Below are 20,052 nucleotides of genomic sequence, written 5' to 3'. Positions count from 1 at the left end.
TTTTGAGGCAAAAAAAGGGGTTTTACAATAAAAATAGAGTAAAGGCATCAAATGCATAGATATCGAAATGTTACTCTAAATTGATATAAAAGTCACCCCAATTAGACAAATAAGTACAAAGTTATGGCCTATAGAAGTTTTAGTATGTAACGTATGATCCAATAATCAGGTTGAATTGGCAAATGGTTCCATCTCATGGGTTAAATGATCTTTGACCAAGTCAACGATTTTTTTGTCAAGAGTCAGGTTTTAAGAGAACTGGACTTAGAAACATGCCTGAGTGACAGTTCAAACCATTAGAGCGAGACTGTTCGCATCAATGGCAGGTTGAAAACATTTTTATGAATCTTGTAAAACAAACCTAAGACCAAAAGCTTACTTTTTCTTTCGGTATTACAGTGGTGTTAAGTAGTGGGGACAATGCATGAATTTACAAATAGAATTACCAAACGAACATACCTCATGGGTTGGGATTTCCTCTATTTAATTTTAAGAAGGGCTCCTGCTTCGGATAAATTACATGAGATAGTTTCACCACAAGTCTCTTTTAAGGCTCATGTAAACTTATTTTGAACTCACTGAGTTTTTGGCTAACCTAATGCTAGAAGTTATTACATGAAAGTAGGGGTGTCCATGAAAAATCAAAAAACTAAATCAAATCGCAAAATGCGGTTAATCGAACCGGTTGGTTTGATTTTGGTTTGGGATTTTTGAAAAATCGAAGGACTGGTTCGATTTTCAGTTAACCTACAAAAAATCGACGGTTAATCAAACCAATCGGTATATATATTTTTATGTATATTATATATATTTTTAATATATGTGATATATTTTTTATGTATTGTATATAAATATATACTTATATTATATTTATAATGATCTATTTATAAATATATTATATATTTTTCAAATATTTATAATATATCATATATCATTTATTATTTATAATATAATATTATACATATTTGTATAATATATATTATAAATATAAAAAACTGAAGAATTTCACCGGTCAAAAACCGAAACGGATGGTATTGATTCAGTTTCAGTTTGGAGAATGGGAAAAACCGATACCACTGGCTCGATTTACAAAAAAGTGCCCTAGTTCAGTTAACCGAACTAAGTTAAATCCTTAATATCGTCCTTGTGTGCCAATGCCAACTAAGGAGTAGCTCAGTTGGTATGTTGAATGACTTGTCCTAGTAAAGATGCGACTTCAAGTCCAGCTACTATCATCTTTTAAAAAACATCACCGGACGTCCAAACATGGAAAGGAAAACATCTAGCTACCCTATTGAAAAGGAAAGGAAAACAAATCTTTTATTTGTGTTGAATGGTGCATTTCTGGTTTTAAATATTTTATTGAACATTCGACCCATACCACTCTTTTGATAGGTAGGGTAAGACGTGAGAACTGATCGTTTGAAGATGGAACAAGCATATGAACACCTAAAAAACCTGAATTATCTAGATTTAGTGATTAATTGAGAATTTTTGTACAATTTTGACCCAATTTGTAGCATACAAACCCCCAAACCTGCCCCACCATAAAAAAGCACAAAGAAAGAAATTATAAGAATAGAAAAAAAAAAAGATTAAATTTGTGCAATAGACACCAAGGCCCCGTCTGGTAATTCTTGCAATTCTCCCAAGTACAATCCCGCTTGGATTTGCCAAATCCTCAAAATCCATTCTTTTTCAGATGAAATTTCTCATCCAAAAGCCCACTCCAAATAAATGAAAAAATATAACTTCTGTGGATGAGAAATTTTTATCCACGCAATTTCTCGACATGTAATCTCCAAAGGGAAATTTTCCGATCAATACTTTGTACTTTGGTTTGCGTGGCAATTTGGTCCCCGAACTTTAAAATGCGACAATCCAATGTACAAACTTTTGAAATGCAACAATCTATTACTTGTGTTATGTATATTACGTGGCCTCATGTGTGACTTAAGAATTTTGAAAATGTCAAAATTACCCTTGAAAATAAAATGCATTGTTCATCATCTTCTTTATCAAGAAGATGAAACATAACCCAAGCTTTCTGTCACATGCACCAAAACCCTTCTTCCATATAATGATTGATAGTCCTCCTCCAAACTCCTTTGCCAAATGCCTAGTGCACAAAAACCCGACCAAAAAAAACCTTTTGATAAGTTATATAAATACCCCGCCATTTTTTGGTCTCCTAAAGTAACTGATTTCTCGACACAATAAAATGCCTCCTCGATTCAATGGGCCCTAGCGGCTACAGCTCCAAGTCAATGGTTGAGCAAGTCACCAGAGCCTGTTTCAATCTCCACTCCATCACTGCTATTATCATAATTCACAAGTGACCCCTTCTATAGTTATAGTTTCATGTACATTACTCTCATATTAATAAGCATTCTCTGTCTTTACTTTCTCTTCACTTATTTTTTAAACCACTTGACTTACCAAGCATCACCTCAGGGATCGGAGCTGAGGTGGCACATGTTTTAGTGAAATGTGGTGCTAGGCGGAAAGCTGCCAAGGAAGCCAATGCCCATATTCTGGTTGAGTTTCCGAAGTTTTAAATCTTTGTCATGGCTATCGATATATCTCAGTTCTTTTCTTCTGTTCGAACCTTCAGTTTCGAGCTTGAATCTCTCAATTTGCCTCTCAATCTGCTCATGTGAGTCATGTTAGCATCCAAGTAAAAGAAAAATAAACTCATTTTTTTTCTCTTATTATTTGTTTTCTTTGCCTCATATCCAATTTCAAGTGGATGAATTAAAATCAATCGGTAGATGTTTGATAAAAAAAAAAATTAGATAACAGGGCATTTGTATCTTTTCATATAAATACTAAATTGTTGGGTTTCGAAAGTTTAAATACCAGATTAAGATTATGGCATTTTAAAGTTCGTCAACTAAATTATCACTCGAGCCAAAATAGAGTACTCTGATCGGGAACTTTCCCATCCCCAAATAACGAACACGAGCGACAGGAAGCCACGTGAGAGGACAGTAAATTTGTTAGCGTCGTTAAAAAGCCCCAGTTTGCACCGAGCCGTCTTCTTCCTCTCACTCAACGGTTATCTGCGCTCAAACCTCAGGTAAATATCGCTCAAACATCAGGTAAATGTCTTCACTCAAACCGCCATTTTTTTCTAAAGCTTCGATTGATTGCTTCTCATGGATCTAAATTCGAAATTCCATGTTTTATTCTCCATTTCGTTTCCCTCGGTAAATCCCTAAACAGGTTTTCTTCTTCTTACTTCTTTTCCCGCTCTTTACGATATAGACTTCTGCCTCTCTTCAAGCTCTAGGTATTTCATTCTTCGTTGTTGTCGTCGTTTTCGATAAAGAAACCCAGCTCTGCAATAGTTTGTTCTTGTCGCAAGGAAAGCCTGTTCTGCTCTCCCAACGGTTTGCCCCTCATGCTTGCGTATTTACATTTACCTCAAATTAGCTAAAGCGTCGTTTGATTTGCGCTTCAATTTGATTCGTCCTGTTTCATGTAATTGTTTTGTTTTTCTATCTTTTCAGTTCGTCCTGATTTAGGTACAATTTCTCTCATACTTTCTTTCTAATGTGACGGAGGATTACACCTTTAAACAGTTTTGAGGGTTTTAAATCCCAGCTACGAAATTTCACTTGTTTATGCTTGAGGGTTTTTATTTATTTCATTGAGGACTTTAAATGTTTACTCTGGTAACTATAATTAATTTTTGGTGAGTTGAGTAAGTAAGCTAGTGCTCATTTGATTTAGATCCCTTCTCTGGACCACTTGCATGTTTCGGCCCTTTGGGTTTCAAGGGTTTGTGGATTTCCTTTGCATATTGAATTGTTCTCAGGATATGAATGATTTGTTGATAAGAATTTCATTTACGTTTTCTTTCTTCTCCCTTCTATAAGTCATTTTTTATTTTACTTGTTTAAATTCTTTTTTCTCGTTTCTTTTCTTTTCATAAGAATTCCATGTCTTTGAATTGAATTGAAATTTTTAAATATGCTCAAAATGTCCTCTTAACATGAACCATATTTTCTTGCCAAATCATATTCCATATTTGATTATTATGCTCTTTAATCTAAGGAAGAGGGTGAAGTTCTATCTTCAATCTCTGCTTGAATGGAAAGGGCATTGTCTATTGTAACAGAGCTGCATTTCATTCTAGAAAAAGGGCGTTTTTGGCTACCATGCTAATTAACAATATCTTCTTTTAGTGTTATTATCCGTACATAAGTGCAAGGCTTTGGTAGCTGAGGATTGACACAAAATTGTGATATGGCCTCTGCAGAATAATGCTAGAAAGTCTTAAATCCACACATTAAGTGAAGTGTTAACATGCAGTTACTTAAGCAATTTTTCTACTAATGCTAATAAGTGTAATTAATCTTTCTGTAGGAAGTTGGATAAAAATTACTTAAAGTTCCCTGCCAACATTTCTCACCAGCTTAACTAAATTGCAAATATTGTGAGTAGAACTCCTTCCTCAAATACTTGTTATTTACTAGTATTTGAGAGTTGCACATGAATTAAATTTAAGAGTTGCATAAGCTTTAGTATCTACAGAATTGATTCCAGAAATTGGTTGCTGCCGAACGCAATTCTGTTTCTGAGAAACAAGAAACAGATCACTGTCCCAAACACAATTTGACGATTCTCTAAATGAAAATTCTCAAAATCCATTATTTTCTGAAAGGAATCTGAGAATGAGAATCTCTAGAATTGATGACAAACAGGGCCTAAGCGAACGGGGCCTTTAGTTTTTTGTCGTAGAGGGAATTTTCTGAAGCACTGATCATTTTTCTCTCTTGTGCCAGGTACCACCTCAATCTCTCCTTTGGATTTGATCAAAATAATTGGGGCAACACAGTTTAGGGTTTACGAGATTTCTGCTAGTTGAATTAGGTTGTAGCTCAAATGGTAATGGATATGGATGGGTCAGAATCTAGGCTGGAAAATGATTCTCATAGAGTAGTAGATTACCAGGATGAAGAATGGGATGATGTTGAAAGAAACGGGACTGAGAAACCAGGGGAGTCAAGCAAGCTTCGGAGCAAGGATAGGAAGAAGAGCCGCAGGGAAGAGAAGGCGAGGGAGAGAGTGAAGGAACATGACCGGGGACTAGAAAGAGAGAGGGAAAAGGAAAAGGAAAAAGATAGGGATAGGGAGAAAGAGAAGGAACGGGGTAGGGAGAGGGAGAAGGATCGGGATGGATCAAAAGACCGAGACAGAGAGAAGGAAAGGGAGAAACACAAGGATAGAGAAAGGGAAAAGGTTAAAGACAGGGAAAAACTTGAGAGGGACAAGAGTAAGGAGAAGGATAAGGAGAGATCTAAAGATAAAGAAAGAGATGCAAGGAATGGGAAATTGGATGATGAAAGTCAAGGTAGGGGTAAGGATGTTGGGAAAGATGAGAAGCTGGACCTGGATGGCGGGAATGATAGGGATGTTGTAAAGCAAGTGAAGGAAGTTCGACATGATGTGGTTGTTGACATGAGTGTCGAGAATAAGAAAAAGGTAGATGGGGCAATGGGTGGTTCACAGCCATCAACTGGGGAGCTTGAAGAGCGCATATTAAGGTAAGTAGGCATTCCACTATTGGTTCCTTCATCTATCTTGTGCTGATGTTTTTTGTTGTTGCATTATCATTATTTTTTTATAAGAGTTGCTATTTCACTGTTAGCTATTGGACCATTTTTACTGTCAATTACTGACTTATTGACTTCGTATGCATAACTTAGAGATTTTGAGAGGAATATATCATTTTTTTTTCCTGGTTATACATGCTTTTGATTACTAAACCATCACCTGTTTTGAATTGTTGGTTTGCAATGTCCATAGTGGTAATTATTTTGTTGGTAAACACTCAATCTTATTAGTGAAATTGAAGAAAAACCAAGCTGAGAATTAATACTTTATATATTTTATAACTTGTATATCTATCTGATCTTACAGAAATGAATTTCAAGCTCGTTAGTTACACCAAAGACATGGATAAAGTTAAATACAAGAAGTTTAAGTCTCTTTCAATTAAGTTTACTAGAGTTTGATATCCTGGTTTCTTTTTCTCAAGTTGAAGAGACGCAACAAAGGGTAAAATTAAACTTTGATGGAAACTCTTTGGGTAATCTAGGACCCTCTGGAGCTGGGGGAGTTTTCAGGGACGGGGAGGGCAGAATGGTGGCACTATATTCTAGTCCCATAGGAGTGGGAGACTCTCTGAGAGCTGAAATTTTGGCTCTCCTACAAGGCCTGAGATTTGCCAAGCCATGGGGATTTCAGAACTTTGAAGTGGAAGGGGATTCTAAATTGCTAATAGGGTGGCTGCAGACAAAAATATTGGGTGTATGGACTTTTAAACAACAAATAAGGGAAATAGTCTGCTTGGCAAGGGATGCTAGAGTAACTTTCAAATGGGTAAGGAGGCCAACCAACTTTGAGGCAGAAAGCAGGGGACCTTCAGGGATAATTTCCTTTGGGCAGTTTTGTAATTCTTGAAGCTGATTGGGGTCAACACTCGTATTTTGAGTGTATGACAGTGTATTATGTTTAATTGATATCTTTAATGAAAGTTACGTTTCCAATAAAAAAAGAGACACAATCCATTGATAAAAAATCAGTGAGGTTTTATTGGCTAAGTGGCTATGGATGTTTAGGGCTGCAAAATAGCATTGATTTGATCCTTTTTGAATTGGATCCAGATACCCAATATCATTAAATGAATTAATTTTGGATCAGCAAACAGGATTTTTTACTTATCAGATTGAAATCGCATATACCTGATTAGATCTCATAATAACATAATATTTCCAATTTGACAGGATAATTGCCTTGTTTTCTATATATGTAAACCTTTTTAGATCTTTTAAGAATTTGCATTAAGTGCTAAGCTTCTTTTTATCCTTTTGATCACTAAGAACACAAATGAAACCATGTTGTATGGCTATTGCTTCTCTCCAATTGAGCACTTCAGAAGTAGAAACAAAACCCAAGCCTTTGTTCAAGTACTGTGCTACTGACCTGCTGTTTTGTTATTTGTTAATGGTCAATCTTTCCACTGAAAGGGAGTGGAAGATTAATACCTACCACACATACAAGCCTTCTCCTTACTCAAAATCTGTAGTAGCACATTCCTTCCTCCCCCATCCCCTCCCCCCCCCCCCCCTTGGCCTTTTCTCTTTTCATATTGTCTCTTTCATTTTTTTTGTTTCTTCTCCCTCTCTGCAAACCTTTGTTTCCAACCTGAAAAGAGAACATGCTTCAGAAACCATCCTCATTTTATCTGTTGATTAAGGTTTCTGTTTGAGGGGAAGATTTAGTGGATGCCTAGCTACTCTTGTAACAGCAGAACATGGGGATTTACATTGCAAGTTCGTAACAAGAGAGGTTGTTGTCTACTTTTTATTTTGGGGCTGGTTAGGATCAGTGCTTTCAAAGTGCAAGGTGCAAAAAATAAAATAAAAAAAGCGGAAGGGCCATCTTGCACCCGAGGCACAAGGTACAAGTTGAGGCATGTGCTTTTATGAAGCAAGGCGCACATTTTTTGAAAATAAAAAAATTGAAGAATGTAATTGAAAAAATATATACCGGTAGAAAACTGCATACTATATTTGCTTACATTTTTTGAAAAGAAATATTCATCTTTCTTAGCTGAAAAGAAATATATACCAGTAGAAAACTGCATAAACATATATCGGCACATTTTTTGAAAAGAAATATTCATCTTTCTTAGTTGCATACTATATTTGTTTACATTGAGATACAGCCTCGATTTAAAGTTTATGGCTGTATTTGATAGGGTAATTCTTCAATCTCGCTTTATATCTCAATGGGTAAGAGCTAAAAGAGCATATTTTAAATTGTCTGCTGCTTTTATGATGAATCAGTATATTTTTCCCCATCTGATCATGCAGGAAATTTGACATTTGTCCATTATTCCTAATATTTATTTGGTTGTTTTGTTTAGTGTTATTAACTTTATGGAAGTTTGAAGAAGCATTTCTATCTTTATTTGATTTTGATTTCTCTTGCAACAGAATGAGGGAAGAAAGATCGAAGAAAAAGTCTGAAGGTGTATCTGAGGTTTTATCATGGGTTAACAAGAGCCGCAAGCTGGAGGAGAAAAGGAATGCTGAAAAGCAGAAAGCCTTGCAGCTCTCTAAGGTTTTTGAGGAGCAGGTCAGTTTGTGGTTTTATGCTTCCTTTCTTTATGATGCTTTCCTTGGTTTGATACCTTTTTCATGATTCCCATGTTTGTTGTGCTGTTCATATTTGATTTATGACATGGCTCTTCCCCAGGACAAGATTGATCAAGGGGAAAGTGAAGATGAGGATGCGGCTCGACACACCTCCAGTAATGTTCCTTTTTGTTATCATTTATTTATTCACTTTGTAGATTGATTGTCTATATTCCAGATGTTATGTTTAACATGTTGTAGGCAGTCTCTTTCTAGCAGTGCTATGTTGGACTAAGGTCCATACTTTAGCAAATACACCTTGGGTACTTGTTTTATGGCTCAGTAGTTGGAATGTTTAATATATGAGCAATGAGCCAGTAGTTATGGTTGAGCCATCATCTAGCTCCATCAAATACCTTAGACTATCTCTTTTGCATCTTATAAGTCACAATGTTAAGAGTAAATTTAACCTTTTTGTAGATACAAATAACCCTAGCCATAGGATTACTTCCGATATGAGAAAATTTGACCTTTCTGTAGATACAAATGATCTGAGAGAGCTACCCCTTATTCAAGCAAAGTTCACATGGTCCAATTTTCAAGAGACACCTATTTGTTGCAAGCTAGACAGATTTCTCTTTTCTTTAGACTAGGAGGAAGGGTGGCAGAGTCTAGTGGTTAGAGCCTTGCCTAGAACTACTTCGGATCACTGTCCTATTAGCATCTCTGAAGAAAGATTGGGAGGAGGTGCTTGCCCTTTTAGGGTTGAGAACATGTGGCTGTTGCATCTGGATTTCAAATCAAAAGTGAAAGAATGGTGGGAAGAAGATCAAGTGGAGTTTAGATGGAAGGGTTTTAGATTTTACAAAAAAACTACAAAGGTTGAAGGGTAGGATTAAAGAGTGGAATAAGGAAGTATTTGGGTCGTTTGAGGAAAGAAAGATGCACCTCTCACATAGAATAGGGGAATTAGATGAGCTGGAAGGGGAAAGGACAATAAAAGAGGAAGAGAAATCTGAGAGATGGAAACTAAAGCATGAGCCGGAAGAGATTCTAAGGAAAGAGGAGATTTGTTGGAGACAAAAATCTAGATGTCGATGGTTAAAGGAAGTTGATGGCAATACAAGCTTTTTCCACTTAGTAGCAAATGGGAGAAAAAGAAGTAACTCTATTGCTTAGTTAGTGTGGAATGGGCAGAATTTAACTAGGGAGATAGCACAAGCTTTTAGGGATCACTTTAAAGGCATTTTTACTAATCAGGGAGCGACCAGAGAGCCACTAGAAAATTTTGACTAGAGGCGAGGTCCTAGGGAGTTAATGGAAACCCTAGAAAAGGATTTTGAAGTTCAAGAAATAAAGGAAGCTATATTCTCTATGGAAAGATCCAAACCCTAGGCCCAGATGGCTTCACGATGTCTTTCTTTCAAGATTGCTGGGAAATTGTGGGTGTTGATTTAGTGGAGGTTTTTACTGAATTCTTTGAAAGGGGAAAATACAACTTAGGGGCAAATGCCACCTTTATCACTTTGACCCCTAAGACCTTAGATGCCTCCCACCCAAGAGATTTTAGACCCATCAACCTTGTGGGTAGCATGTACAAAATTGTCTCCAAGGTGTTAGCTAAGAGGATTAAAATAGTGTTTCCCTCCTTAATCTCTTCAAATCAAGGGGCTTTTGTATTTGGAAGACAAATAATAGATCAAATCCTTATTACAAACGAGTATGTGGAGTTTAAAAAATGGAGAAAGGAAAAAGGGCTAGTTTGCAAATTAGATCTGGAAAAAGCCTATGACTTGGTGGATTGGGATTTTCTTCTAGAACTGCTAAGGTTGAGAGGTTTTGGAGCGAGATGGTGCAAGTGGATAAAGGGTTGTGTTTCCTCCTGTCACTATTCCATTTTGGTTAGCGGGGTTGCTGGAGATTTCTTTCCAACTAAAAGGGGCCTTCGACAAGGTTGACCCCCTTTCCCCTTTCCCCTTCACTTTAATAGTAGATGTGTTTAGCAATTCGATTTCAAGGGCTGATACCAATAATCTGATACGAGGTTGGAGAATTGGGGGGAATAATGTGGCGGTTACCCATTTACAATTTGCAGATGATATTCTAATCTTTTACGAAGGAGAAAGGGAGGAAATGAACATTTTGCAAAGGATGGTAACCCATTTTGAAAGGATTTCCAATCTCAAAGTAAACTGGAGCAAAAGTTGTGTAGCAGGATTAAATAGGAAGAGAAGAGAGGCTGAAAGCCTAGCTAGTTTGTTGAGTTGTGAGGTAGGTGATTGGCCTCTATCATACCTTGGACTACCCTTCGGGGGGGGGGGGGGGAGAACCCGATTTCAGTTAGCTTCTAGGATCCGGTAGTGGAAAAATTCACAAAAAGGCTTGCTGGATGGAAGAGAAACTATATATCTCTAGGGGGTAGAATAACCCTAATAAAGTCAACTTTGAGTAATCTGCCAATCTATTACCTCTCGACCTTTAAGATCCCCATAAAAGTGGCCAATAAACTGGAGAAATTGATTAGACTTCTTGTGGGAGCTAGGGGATACAAAAGATGACCATTTGGTGAAGTGGGAGGTGGCCTCAAGGAGTAGGGATAGTGGAGGCCAAGGGTTAGGAAACATCAAGCTTAGAAACATGGCTTTACTGGGTAAATGGCTGTGGGTGTTTCCTTTGGAACAAGAGAACCTATGGCATAATGTAATTGTAAGCATTCATAGCATGGCAAACAACGGATGGGGCATTGGTCTTGATCCTAGGGCAACATGGGCTTCTCCATGGAAAGAAATTCACAGATTGTTACCTTCTTTCCTCCCGCTGGTCAAGTATGATGCTTGTTTGGGTAATAAATTTCGTTTCTGGGAGGACATCTGGCTTAGGGACATTCCTCTCAAAGATAGGTTTCCACCTATTTATGCTCTGTCCCTCAACAAAAGAAAGTGATTTCTTCAGTGCTTGTTAATGAAAATTCTTGGGATCTAGGTTTAAGAAGAGGGTTGAGGGATCATGAATTGCGCTTAGTAGCTGAACTAATCTCACTTCTTAATACTGTTTTCCTGGACCTATCTTGTCATGACAGCAGGATCTGGTTAGAGTCCCCCTCTAGCTCCTATACCTGTGCCTCCTACTTCTTTGCCCTGCTTTCCTCACATCCAGGAGGTTCTTTTCCCACAAAGGAAGTCTGGTGTAGTCCTGTACCCCCAAAAGTAAGAGCCTTTTGTTGGGAGGCGGTGCTTCAGTGGATTAATACTCTTGATAATTTACAAAAAAGGCCAAATCAGTGTTTCTTCCCTCATGTTTGTTGCCTTTGTATGGGAAATGGTGAGACAGTATTACATCATCTTTTACTTTCTTGTCCCTTTGCATTTTGTGTTTGGGATTGGTTTTCTTCCTTATTTGGCTGCAAGTGGACTACTCCTCCGGATGTAACAAGTCTTTTCAATCCAAGTTTTTTCCAACTTTCAAAGAAAAGGGGAAGAGTGATGTGGAGAGCAACAAGAGCAGCCATTCTTTGGTCTTTATGGGAAGAAAGGAACAACAGAATATTCCAAGGGGCACAAAGATCAACAAAACAAATCATTCAGCCCTCTTGGACACTAGTAAAGTGTCCATAATAGTCATTAAAGTCATACATTGGGATGGTCAGTAGTGGATGATATACAAAGGGGCTGATCAGTAGTGGCAAACTCTTCAGCCAGACAACCAATCTTTCAGCCCTCTTGGACACCAGGAGCACAGCAAAGGGTAAAATTGAATTTTGATGGAAGCTCCTTGGGTAATCCAGGACCCTCAGGAGCTGGGGGAGTCTTTTTGGATGGGGAGGGTAGAATGGCAGCACTATACTCTGGTCCCACAAGAGTGGGAGAATCTTTGAGAACTGAAATTTTGGCTCTCCTACAAGGCCTGAGATTTGCCAAGCAATGGGAGTTTCAGAACTTGGAGGTGGAAGGAGACTCTAAATTGTTAATAGGGTGGCTGCAAACAAAGAGTTCGGGCGTATGGAAGTTTTGACAGCAAATGAAGAAAATTATCTGCTTGACAAAGGAAGTTGGAGTAACATTCAAATGGGTAAGGAGATCGGCAAACTCTGTGGCAGATAGCTTGGCAAAACAGGGGACCTTCAGGGAAAATTTATTTTGGGCTGTACTGTAATTCTTGATGTTATTTTGGGGTCAACACTCTTTGTCTGATTGGTTGACAGTGTAAGATGTTTTATCTAATATTCTCGATGAAAGTTACCGTTTTCAATAAAAAAATGGAGTAAGGAGAATGATGATTAGTTACTATTTACTAATATTATTCATAAAAAAGGATGATTAGTTACTAATATTGCTTTGCTTGGGATTTAGCAGATTGATTTGATTATGTTTTTTTGACACCTTCTAACAGAGGATCTAGCTGGAGTTAAAATTCTTCATGGGATTGATAAAGTAATTGAAGGTGGAGCAGTTGTTTTGACTCTCAAAGATCAGAATATCCTTGCCAATGATGATGTCAATGAAGGTAACTAAAGCTTGGGTCTGCTTTTTTGGTACTGTTTTAGGACTTCAAGTTTCCCTAAAGTTGACTTGAAACTTATGATGTAACAGAGGCTGATGTTCTTGAAAATGTGGAGATTGGAGAGCAGAAGCAAAGAGATTCAGCTTACAAGGCTGCAAAGAAAAAGACAGGGATATACGAAGACAAGTATGATCATTGATCAAGATAGCAACTCACATATTCACTTTAGATAGCTAATCATTGTTTTATTGTTTATTTTCTAGGTTCAGTGGGGAGGATGGTGCCCAAAAGAAAATTCTCCCACAGTATGATGATCCTGTTGAAGATGAGGTTAACATTTTCTTATAGAATGGATAGATATGTTGATAAAGGGTATCTCTCCCATATTACCTTTGTTTCATACCATTGATTTCTTTTCAGGGGGTAGTTTTGGATGAAAGTGGACGCTTTGCGGGTGAAGCAGAAAAGAAGTTAGAAGAGGTGACTTTAAAGTTTCTGTTCTTCGTTTTAAATTGTAGTTACAAGAAATATTATTGGTCATTTTTTTTCCTGATAATAACTGTCATTTCTTTTTCTATGCCAGCTTCGTAAGAGGTTACAGGGTGTTTCTGCAAGCAACCATTTTGAAGACCTTAACTCATCTACAAAGATTACATCCGATTATTATACCCACGAAGAAATGCTTCAGTTTAAAAAGCCAAAGAAAAAGAAATCTTTGCGGAAAAAAGTAAAGCTAGATTTAGATGCCCTTGAAGCTGAAGCCATTTCGGCTGGTTTTGGTGTGGGGGATCTAGGATCCAGGAAAGATGGACAGAGGCAAGCTACCAAAGAACAGCAAGAGAGATCTGAGGCGGAAATGAGGAGTAATGCTTACCAGTCAGCTTTTGCTAAAGCGGAAGAGGCATCTAAAACATTGCGACAGGAACAGACTCTAACCGTTCAAGTTGAGGAAAACGAAAGTCCTGTTTTTGGTGATGATGAAGAAGACCTTTACAAATCACTAGAAAAAGCAAGAAAGTTAGCTCTAAAAAAGCAGAATGAAGCAGCAGCATCTGGCCCTCAAGCAGTTGCACTCCTGGCTAGTACTGTAAGCAATCAACCTAAGGATGAAGAAAACTTGACATCTGGAGAGCCACAGGAAAACAAGGTTGTCTTCACTGAGATGGAAGAATTTGTCTGGGGTCTTCAACTTAATGAAGGTATCAAGGTTATAATTGCTGTTACTTTGATGGAGAGGAATTTGATAGTAAAATATAAATATTTTTAATAAAAGAATTATAGAGTACAAGAGTTGTGTAAAGGTGATGAGATATAATTTAAGACTGATAAAGTATACTGAGCATTACAAAAAATAATCATGATCCGGTTATACATACTTGTGTTACAACTCAAGAGTTGCCCAAAAAGAAGCTCTGAACATATTTCTTTGAACATCTGCAAATTCTAGATGTACTAGAACCGAGTCCAATTTGAGGCTTCCAGTTGAAGAACACATTCTCTCTCAATTCTTCTGAACATTACTGAAGATTCTATTGTTTCTTTCCTTCCAGACACTGTACTACCATAAAAGGAGTACAACTCCAGATACTCTAGCTTTATAGTATCCCTGTTTTCTTGGCCGTGTAGAAAAAGGTTTTTTGCATTGACAGGTCGCCAAACGTTTCTCTCGAATAAAGAGAAGAAAAAGCTCCAATAAATTTAGTGTAGCTTCATGTGATGAAAAGATAAATAGCATCTTCTTCATTGCTGTGACATAAATAGCTTATACTTGGATTGGAATCTCCTTTTCAGATGATCTACGGTTAGAACACCTGTCATAGCAACAAACCATGTCCCTACGCATTATTATGTTACCCCAAAGACCATTGTTTTCAGATATATCCACCCGGTTACAAATAAATTTTTTATAGAAATATTTCATTGGTTTTCAAAAAAACTTTACTATCAAATTACCTTCCTACCTTTCTTCCACCATGTAGCATCTGGAACATTAGGAAAATTTTCTTTTTCTAGTTTTTAAAGTGACAATAAACATTCTTCCACTTCTCAGTCTTCAAAGTACTCCTTTATAGTAACATTGTTTTCTCTTAACTTGTACAGCCATGGGGCAGAGGGCACAATCTGCCGGCCATACTCTTATCAGCCAAGTTAATGAACACTTGCTGAAAATGCATAATCTCCTTCCAAACTGCAACCACTTACCTGGTAAAACTTCCCTAGAGTCCCCTCCCAGCCGGACCAGATCATATTAGGATGCAATAACTGTTCTGCATAAAGCCTCATTTTTAATCCTGAACCTCCACAGCCACTTAATAGTGATTTGTTCATTTCACTAATTCTCCTTAAGACTGGAACTCCAAGCTTCTTTGGTCTACACATATGACTCCATTTTACTAGGTAGATCTTCTTATCCATCCAATCATTTTTTTTTATCAGCAACAGAAAAGATTTATTAATTATAAAAATGAGTACAATGGGCAAAGAGCAAGCCCAAAATCACTATCAATATTTACAAAACAGCCCAAAACATGGACTATCTCTGAATTCCATGTTTAGCTAACCCATCTGCCATACTGTTTGCAGATCTCCTAATCCACTTTATTTGGATTTTCATATCTTTAGAAACCTGCTTGAAATGCCTGAATTCATTCTTTTTTTTTTTTTTTGAAAGGTAAAGTGATAAATTTATTTAATCAGAAAGAACTCGGTACAATAGAAGAACAAGCCACAAGTAGCTGCTCAGATTACAGGACTTGTTACATATCCCAAATGGATATAGATCTAACTAATTCAGGAACATTCAGCTCTTTAAAATCAGGTGTAACAGACACCCAAGAAATCAGCTTGCTGACCACCTGCTGCACTATCTCCTCAGTGCTCTTAGCTTTGTTGCTGAAGATTCTTCTATTCCTTTCAGACCATATTACCCACATCACTGCCGCAGGAATAGTTCTCCAAATTAAACTTGCTTTTTTCTTCAAACCTTGGAGATTCCAACAAAGCAGCAGGTCTTTCACTGAATTTGGCACGACCCAATTAAGACCAGCCACACCTATGAAATGGTACCAGACTCTCAAAGAGATAGGACAGTGTAAGCACAAATGGTCTGTGGACTCAGGCAATAAGCCACACAACCCACACATCAGAGAAGGGAGCTGAATACCCCTTCTGTCCAGGTTGAGTCTTGAGAGACATTTGTTCAGCACCATAGTCCATACAAGGAATATAGACTTCAAGGGAGCACAAGACTTCCATACTTGCTGGTAGGGGAACTCAGTAACCCCCGTACTACTAAGCTTCAGGGTAAGGGATTTGACTGAGAAACAACCATCCGTACTCCAGGACCAGCTCCATTCGTCTTCACTTGCAATGTCTATCGTCTACTCCTATAAAATCTGCAGAAGCTGCATCACACCTTCTATTTCCCAATCAAATAACTCTCTTCTGAACTGAGGATTCCAGATCACCGAGTTGTTAGAAATCAATAAGACTCTGCCACTGATATTTCTTGATTAACTGTACATTGGAACAGAAGGGGAAATGCTTCAGCTAAAGGTTTGTCCATGCACTAGGGATCTTTCCAGAATTTTAGCCTATTCCCACTTCCCACCTTAAACCTCACTCCCTCATACATCACAGGAAGAGATTTTAGAATCCCTTTCCAAGCCGAACAACCCCATGTCGGGTATGCATCCTGAGACTTCCAATTACCCCAATCCACACCAATTTTTGTTGCAATTAGGGGCCTCCACCAAGAAGATCTTCCTGCAGCAAATCTCCAACACCATTTACTCAATAAAGCCGAATTAACCACCTTTAATCTTCTAAGACCTAAGCCACCCTCTGCCTTAGGAAGACAAACTTGATCCCAATTCACAAGGTGCATCTTCTTCTCTTCTTCCCACCCTCTCTAGAGGAAATCTCTCTGCATATTCTCAGGTTTCTTTGCAATTTTAGATGGCATAGGAAACATGGAACTATCAAAAAACCCCACTGACTGGTCATTGATCAGCACAAAGAATTTGGGAGAAAAAACACATACTTTTATCCAATTTCTCCATTTCTGTCCAAAGTTAATTTTCCCAGCACATGATCTAGACACCTCCAGTCTACATGGTCATATGCTTTTTCTATATCCAGCTTTACAACCAGTCCCGGAGAACCCTCCCTTATTATTGAGTCTATAAGCTCATTTGCAATCAAGACAATCAAGCATTTGTTTCCTTGGAACAAAACTGCTTAGCACCTGTTTCATTCTCACTGCTAACAACTTTCCGAGAATCTTGTAGAAGCTATTTGAAAGGTTGATGGGCCTAAAGTCCCTAATATTTGTGGCCCCTTCCACTTCAGGGATCAAGGAGATGAAGGTAGCATTAAGACTTCTGTGTAGAGATGCATTTCTGTGAAAGTCCTGGAATACTTTTACCAGATCAGACTTAATGGAATCCCAACATTTAATATAAAACAAGTTAGACAAACCATCCGGCCCAGGCGATTTGTCCCCTTCTAGACTCCAGATTGCTGATTTGATTTCTTCTTCTGAAAAAGGTCTCTCAAGAAACATCTTCTGATCTGAACTCAGCTTTTTGAAGGGTAATTCTAGAGGAAAAGGTCTCTTGTCCCATTTTTCTTTATATAGATTTTTGTAGAAAGAGGTAGCTACTGACTTGATTTCAGCTACTGATTCCCCTACTTTATCCTCCCATTCCAGCTTTCTTATTGAAGAAACTCTCAGCTTTCTGAATTCATTCTTGAACTGCCATTATTACCCCTTCCCCCTTTTTCAGCCAGTCCACAACAATTCTGGAATCACCTTCAATAATCAATCTGTCAATCCCCAATTCTTTAGCTTTCTCCACCCAAAAAACAGCTGCTAACAGTTCTGATCTCACCACATCTCCATGCTGATTACCCTACCAATACCTGGAGGTCCAGGATTGCCCATGCAATTGCCATCACAATTTAATTTCTTCCATCCAGCAAATGGAGGTGACCAAACCTCAATTATTTTTTGTCTTCTAGATGATGAGTGAGCAATTGATCCCCATGAGCAATTTTCAACTTTAAAGACTGCAAAAAGCTTTAAGGTTTTCACCCAATGCGACACCCTTAAGATTATAATACCTAACACAACTTCCTTTCTCCTTTCTTTGTCTTCAAAGATTCTTAAATTCCCTTCTTCCCAAATTGTCTGCATCTCTTGAAAATCCTGCCACTTCTTTTAGAGCAACTAAAAAGATGAGAGTTGAATAATCCTTCCAAGTTATCATGGGAGTGCCACCTGCAGCCAAAGAGAGACGAAAGAACTCCCAAATAGAGATGGCAAAAGGACAAGAAATTTGAAGGTGAAAAGCAGTCTCACCATGCAACTTACATAAGGAGCACCGGTTAGTGGACAAGCACCAGTTTGGTCTCTTTATCTGGAGCAGATCACAGGTATTAATAGAACCACGAAGCACTTCCCAACACCAACAGAGAGCATTGACTTTTGGAGGGATAGGCCGGGAACATACTTCCTTAACAGGGAAAGAGTGAGAATGGGAGGTAGCAACAAGAGAGTTTAAAAAGGATTTGCAAGAATAAACACCAGATTGAATAAGTGCCCACACTCTGGAATTTGAACCACCATCCCCTAAGACCATTGAATTCAACATGCTAAGCAAAGCATAAACAATGGGAATTTCCAACTCCCTAAGATTTCAAGTAAAGCCCAAATTCCAATTCAAGCCTGATTGGGAAGAGGACGGGCTGATAAAATGACACACCGGCTTTCCTTTAAAACTAGAAAGCTCAAAAAGAGATAGAAAAACTCCAGACAAAGGGGATTCCCCTATCCAGATATCCTCCCAGAACCGTAATTCTCTGACCCAAAGCCAATCATGCCTTATATGAGTGAGGAACACAGGAAGAATGTCATGGATAGCCTTCCAAGGAGCAGCCAAAGTAGCTCTATGCAAGCAGCCTGCATCCCACCCATTGTTTGATAGTCCATGGAAACTTGAGATAACTTTACTCCATATCCTCTCATTTTCTTTAGGGAATCTCCAAAGCCATTTACTCAATAACGCCAATGTTTTCAACCTAACATTTCCAATGCCCAATCCCCCTTCCTCCTTCAACTTTACCACCTTATCCCAGTTAATCAAGTGATCTTTCTTCCCCTCCCCAAGCTCCCAAAGGAAACCTCTCATGATCTTTTCAAGCCTTTTCACTACTACTTGGGGCATCCTAAAAACTGACATGAAGTACATTGGGAGATTTGTTAAAGTGGATTTGATCAATGTTATTCTCCCTTCCATTGAAATATAATTCATTTTCCAGCTTGCTAGCCTTTTCTCAAATCTCTCCACTACTGGGGTCCAAAAACTAACAGATTCAGGGTTGCCACCAAGGGGTAATCCTAAGTAACACAGAGACCAATCCCCTTCAACACATCCCAAAGAATCTGCATTTCTCTCAATGCATCATCCCCCAAGTTGATTCCAGCCAATACACTTTTAAATCAATTGATTTTCAAATTGGAGATCCTTTCAAAGAGCTTCACTACTGGCTTCAAGTTTTCTACCCCTTCTATGCCTTTCCCATCACAAAAAAATCAAGATATCATCTGCAAAGTGCAAGTGGGAGACCAGAACTCTATTTCTTCCAACTACCGAACCCTTAACCAGCTTCATAGAGTTAGCCTTAGAGATTAACTTACTTAAGGCCTCAGCTATCAGAGTGAATGAGAGAGAGAAGAGAGAGAGAGAGAGAGAGAGGATCACCTAGTCTAAGACCTCTAAGCCTCTCAATGAAATCAATTGCCAACCCATTGACTATAACAGAGAAGTGGCTTGTTTCTAAGCAACCTCTGATCCATTTACACCGTAAACCCCAAAGCCACATTTCCTCATAATGTTGATCAAGAAATCCCAATCTACTTAATCATAGGCTTTCTCCAATTCCAATTTGATTGCTATTCCTTTCTTCTTTGGAATCAAGGCTAAGAAGGTTGTGTTCATTCCTAGTCTGATTACTCCTCTACTGTAGAACTCCCTAAAACTTTAATCAGATCATCTTTAATTACCTCCCAGCAATCTTGATAAAAAGCCCTTGTGAATCCATCAGGCCTGGGAGCCTTAGATCTATTCATGGAGAACACTGCTTCCTTAATTTCAACCTCAAACTTTTTTTTTTTCCAAAATCTCCCCTTGATTTTCTTACAAACAATCCCATTCAAGCCCATCCAAAGACCATCTCTCATTGATTGGCCTACGATAAATTCATCTGAAATGATCTGTAAAGGCCTTAGCAATTTCACCTTGATTTGTTAATTCAACCCCTCTGACGACTAAAGATGATATTGAGCTCTTTCTTTTTCTACCATTAGTTAAAGCATGGAAATATTTTGTGTTTCCATCTC

The 20,052-nt window shown here is 38.1% G+C and overlaps 1 protein-coding gene across 9 annotated transcripts in view; it reads left to right on the top strand.

Annotated features, from left to right (window-relative positions):
- Nucleotides 1–2,510: 2,510 nt before the first annotated feature.
- The window catches only part of DOT2 (SART-1 family), a 35,966-nt gene continuing 18,424 nt past the window's right edge, over nucleotides 2,511–20,052 (top strand). Inside the window, exons 1-11 of one of the 9 annotated variants that reach the window (XM_088945488.1) lie at nucleotides 3,050–3,101; nucleotides 3,268–3,392; nucleotides 4,372–4,441; nucleotides 4,791–5,552; nucleotides 8,010–8,151; nucleotides 8,272–8,326; nucleotides 12,540–12,653; nucleotides 12,740–12,836; nucleotides 12,914–12,980; nucleotides 13,071–13,130; nucleotides 13,234–13,849. In XM_088945488.1, the coding sequence (XP_088801614.1) occupies nucleotides 4,891–5,552; nucleotides 8,010–8,151; nucleotides 8,272–8,326; nucleotides 12,540–12,653; nucleotides 12,740–12,836; nucleotides 12,914–12,980; nucleotides 13,071–13,130; nucleotides 13,234–13,849 (1,813 nt within the window). In that variant the 5' untranslated portion in view covers nucleotides 3,050–3,101; nucleotides 3,268–3,392; nucleotides 4,372–4,441; nucleotides 4,791–4,890. The other 8 variants (XM_088945486.1, XM_088945483.1, XM_088945481.1 and 5 more) reach the window with 8 other exon arrangements.

This window comes from Nelumbo lutea, chromosome 5 (genome assembly GCF_056320005.1).
Source record: "Nelumbo lutea isolate HS-2025 chromosome 5, American lotus-T2T, whole genome shotgun sequence".
Lineage (NCBI taxonomy): Eukaryota > Viridiplantae > Streptophyta > Magnoliopsida > Proteales > Nelumbonaceae > Nelumbo > Nelumbo lutea.
This window is presented reverse-complemented; position numbering and strand designations above follow the sequence as displayed.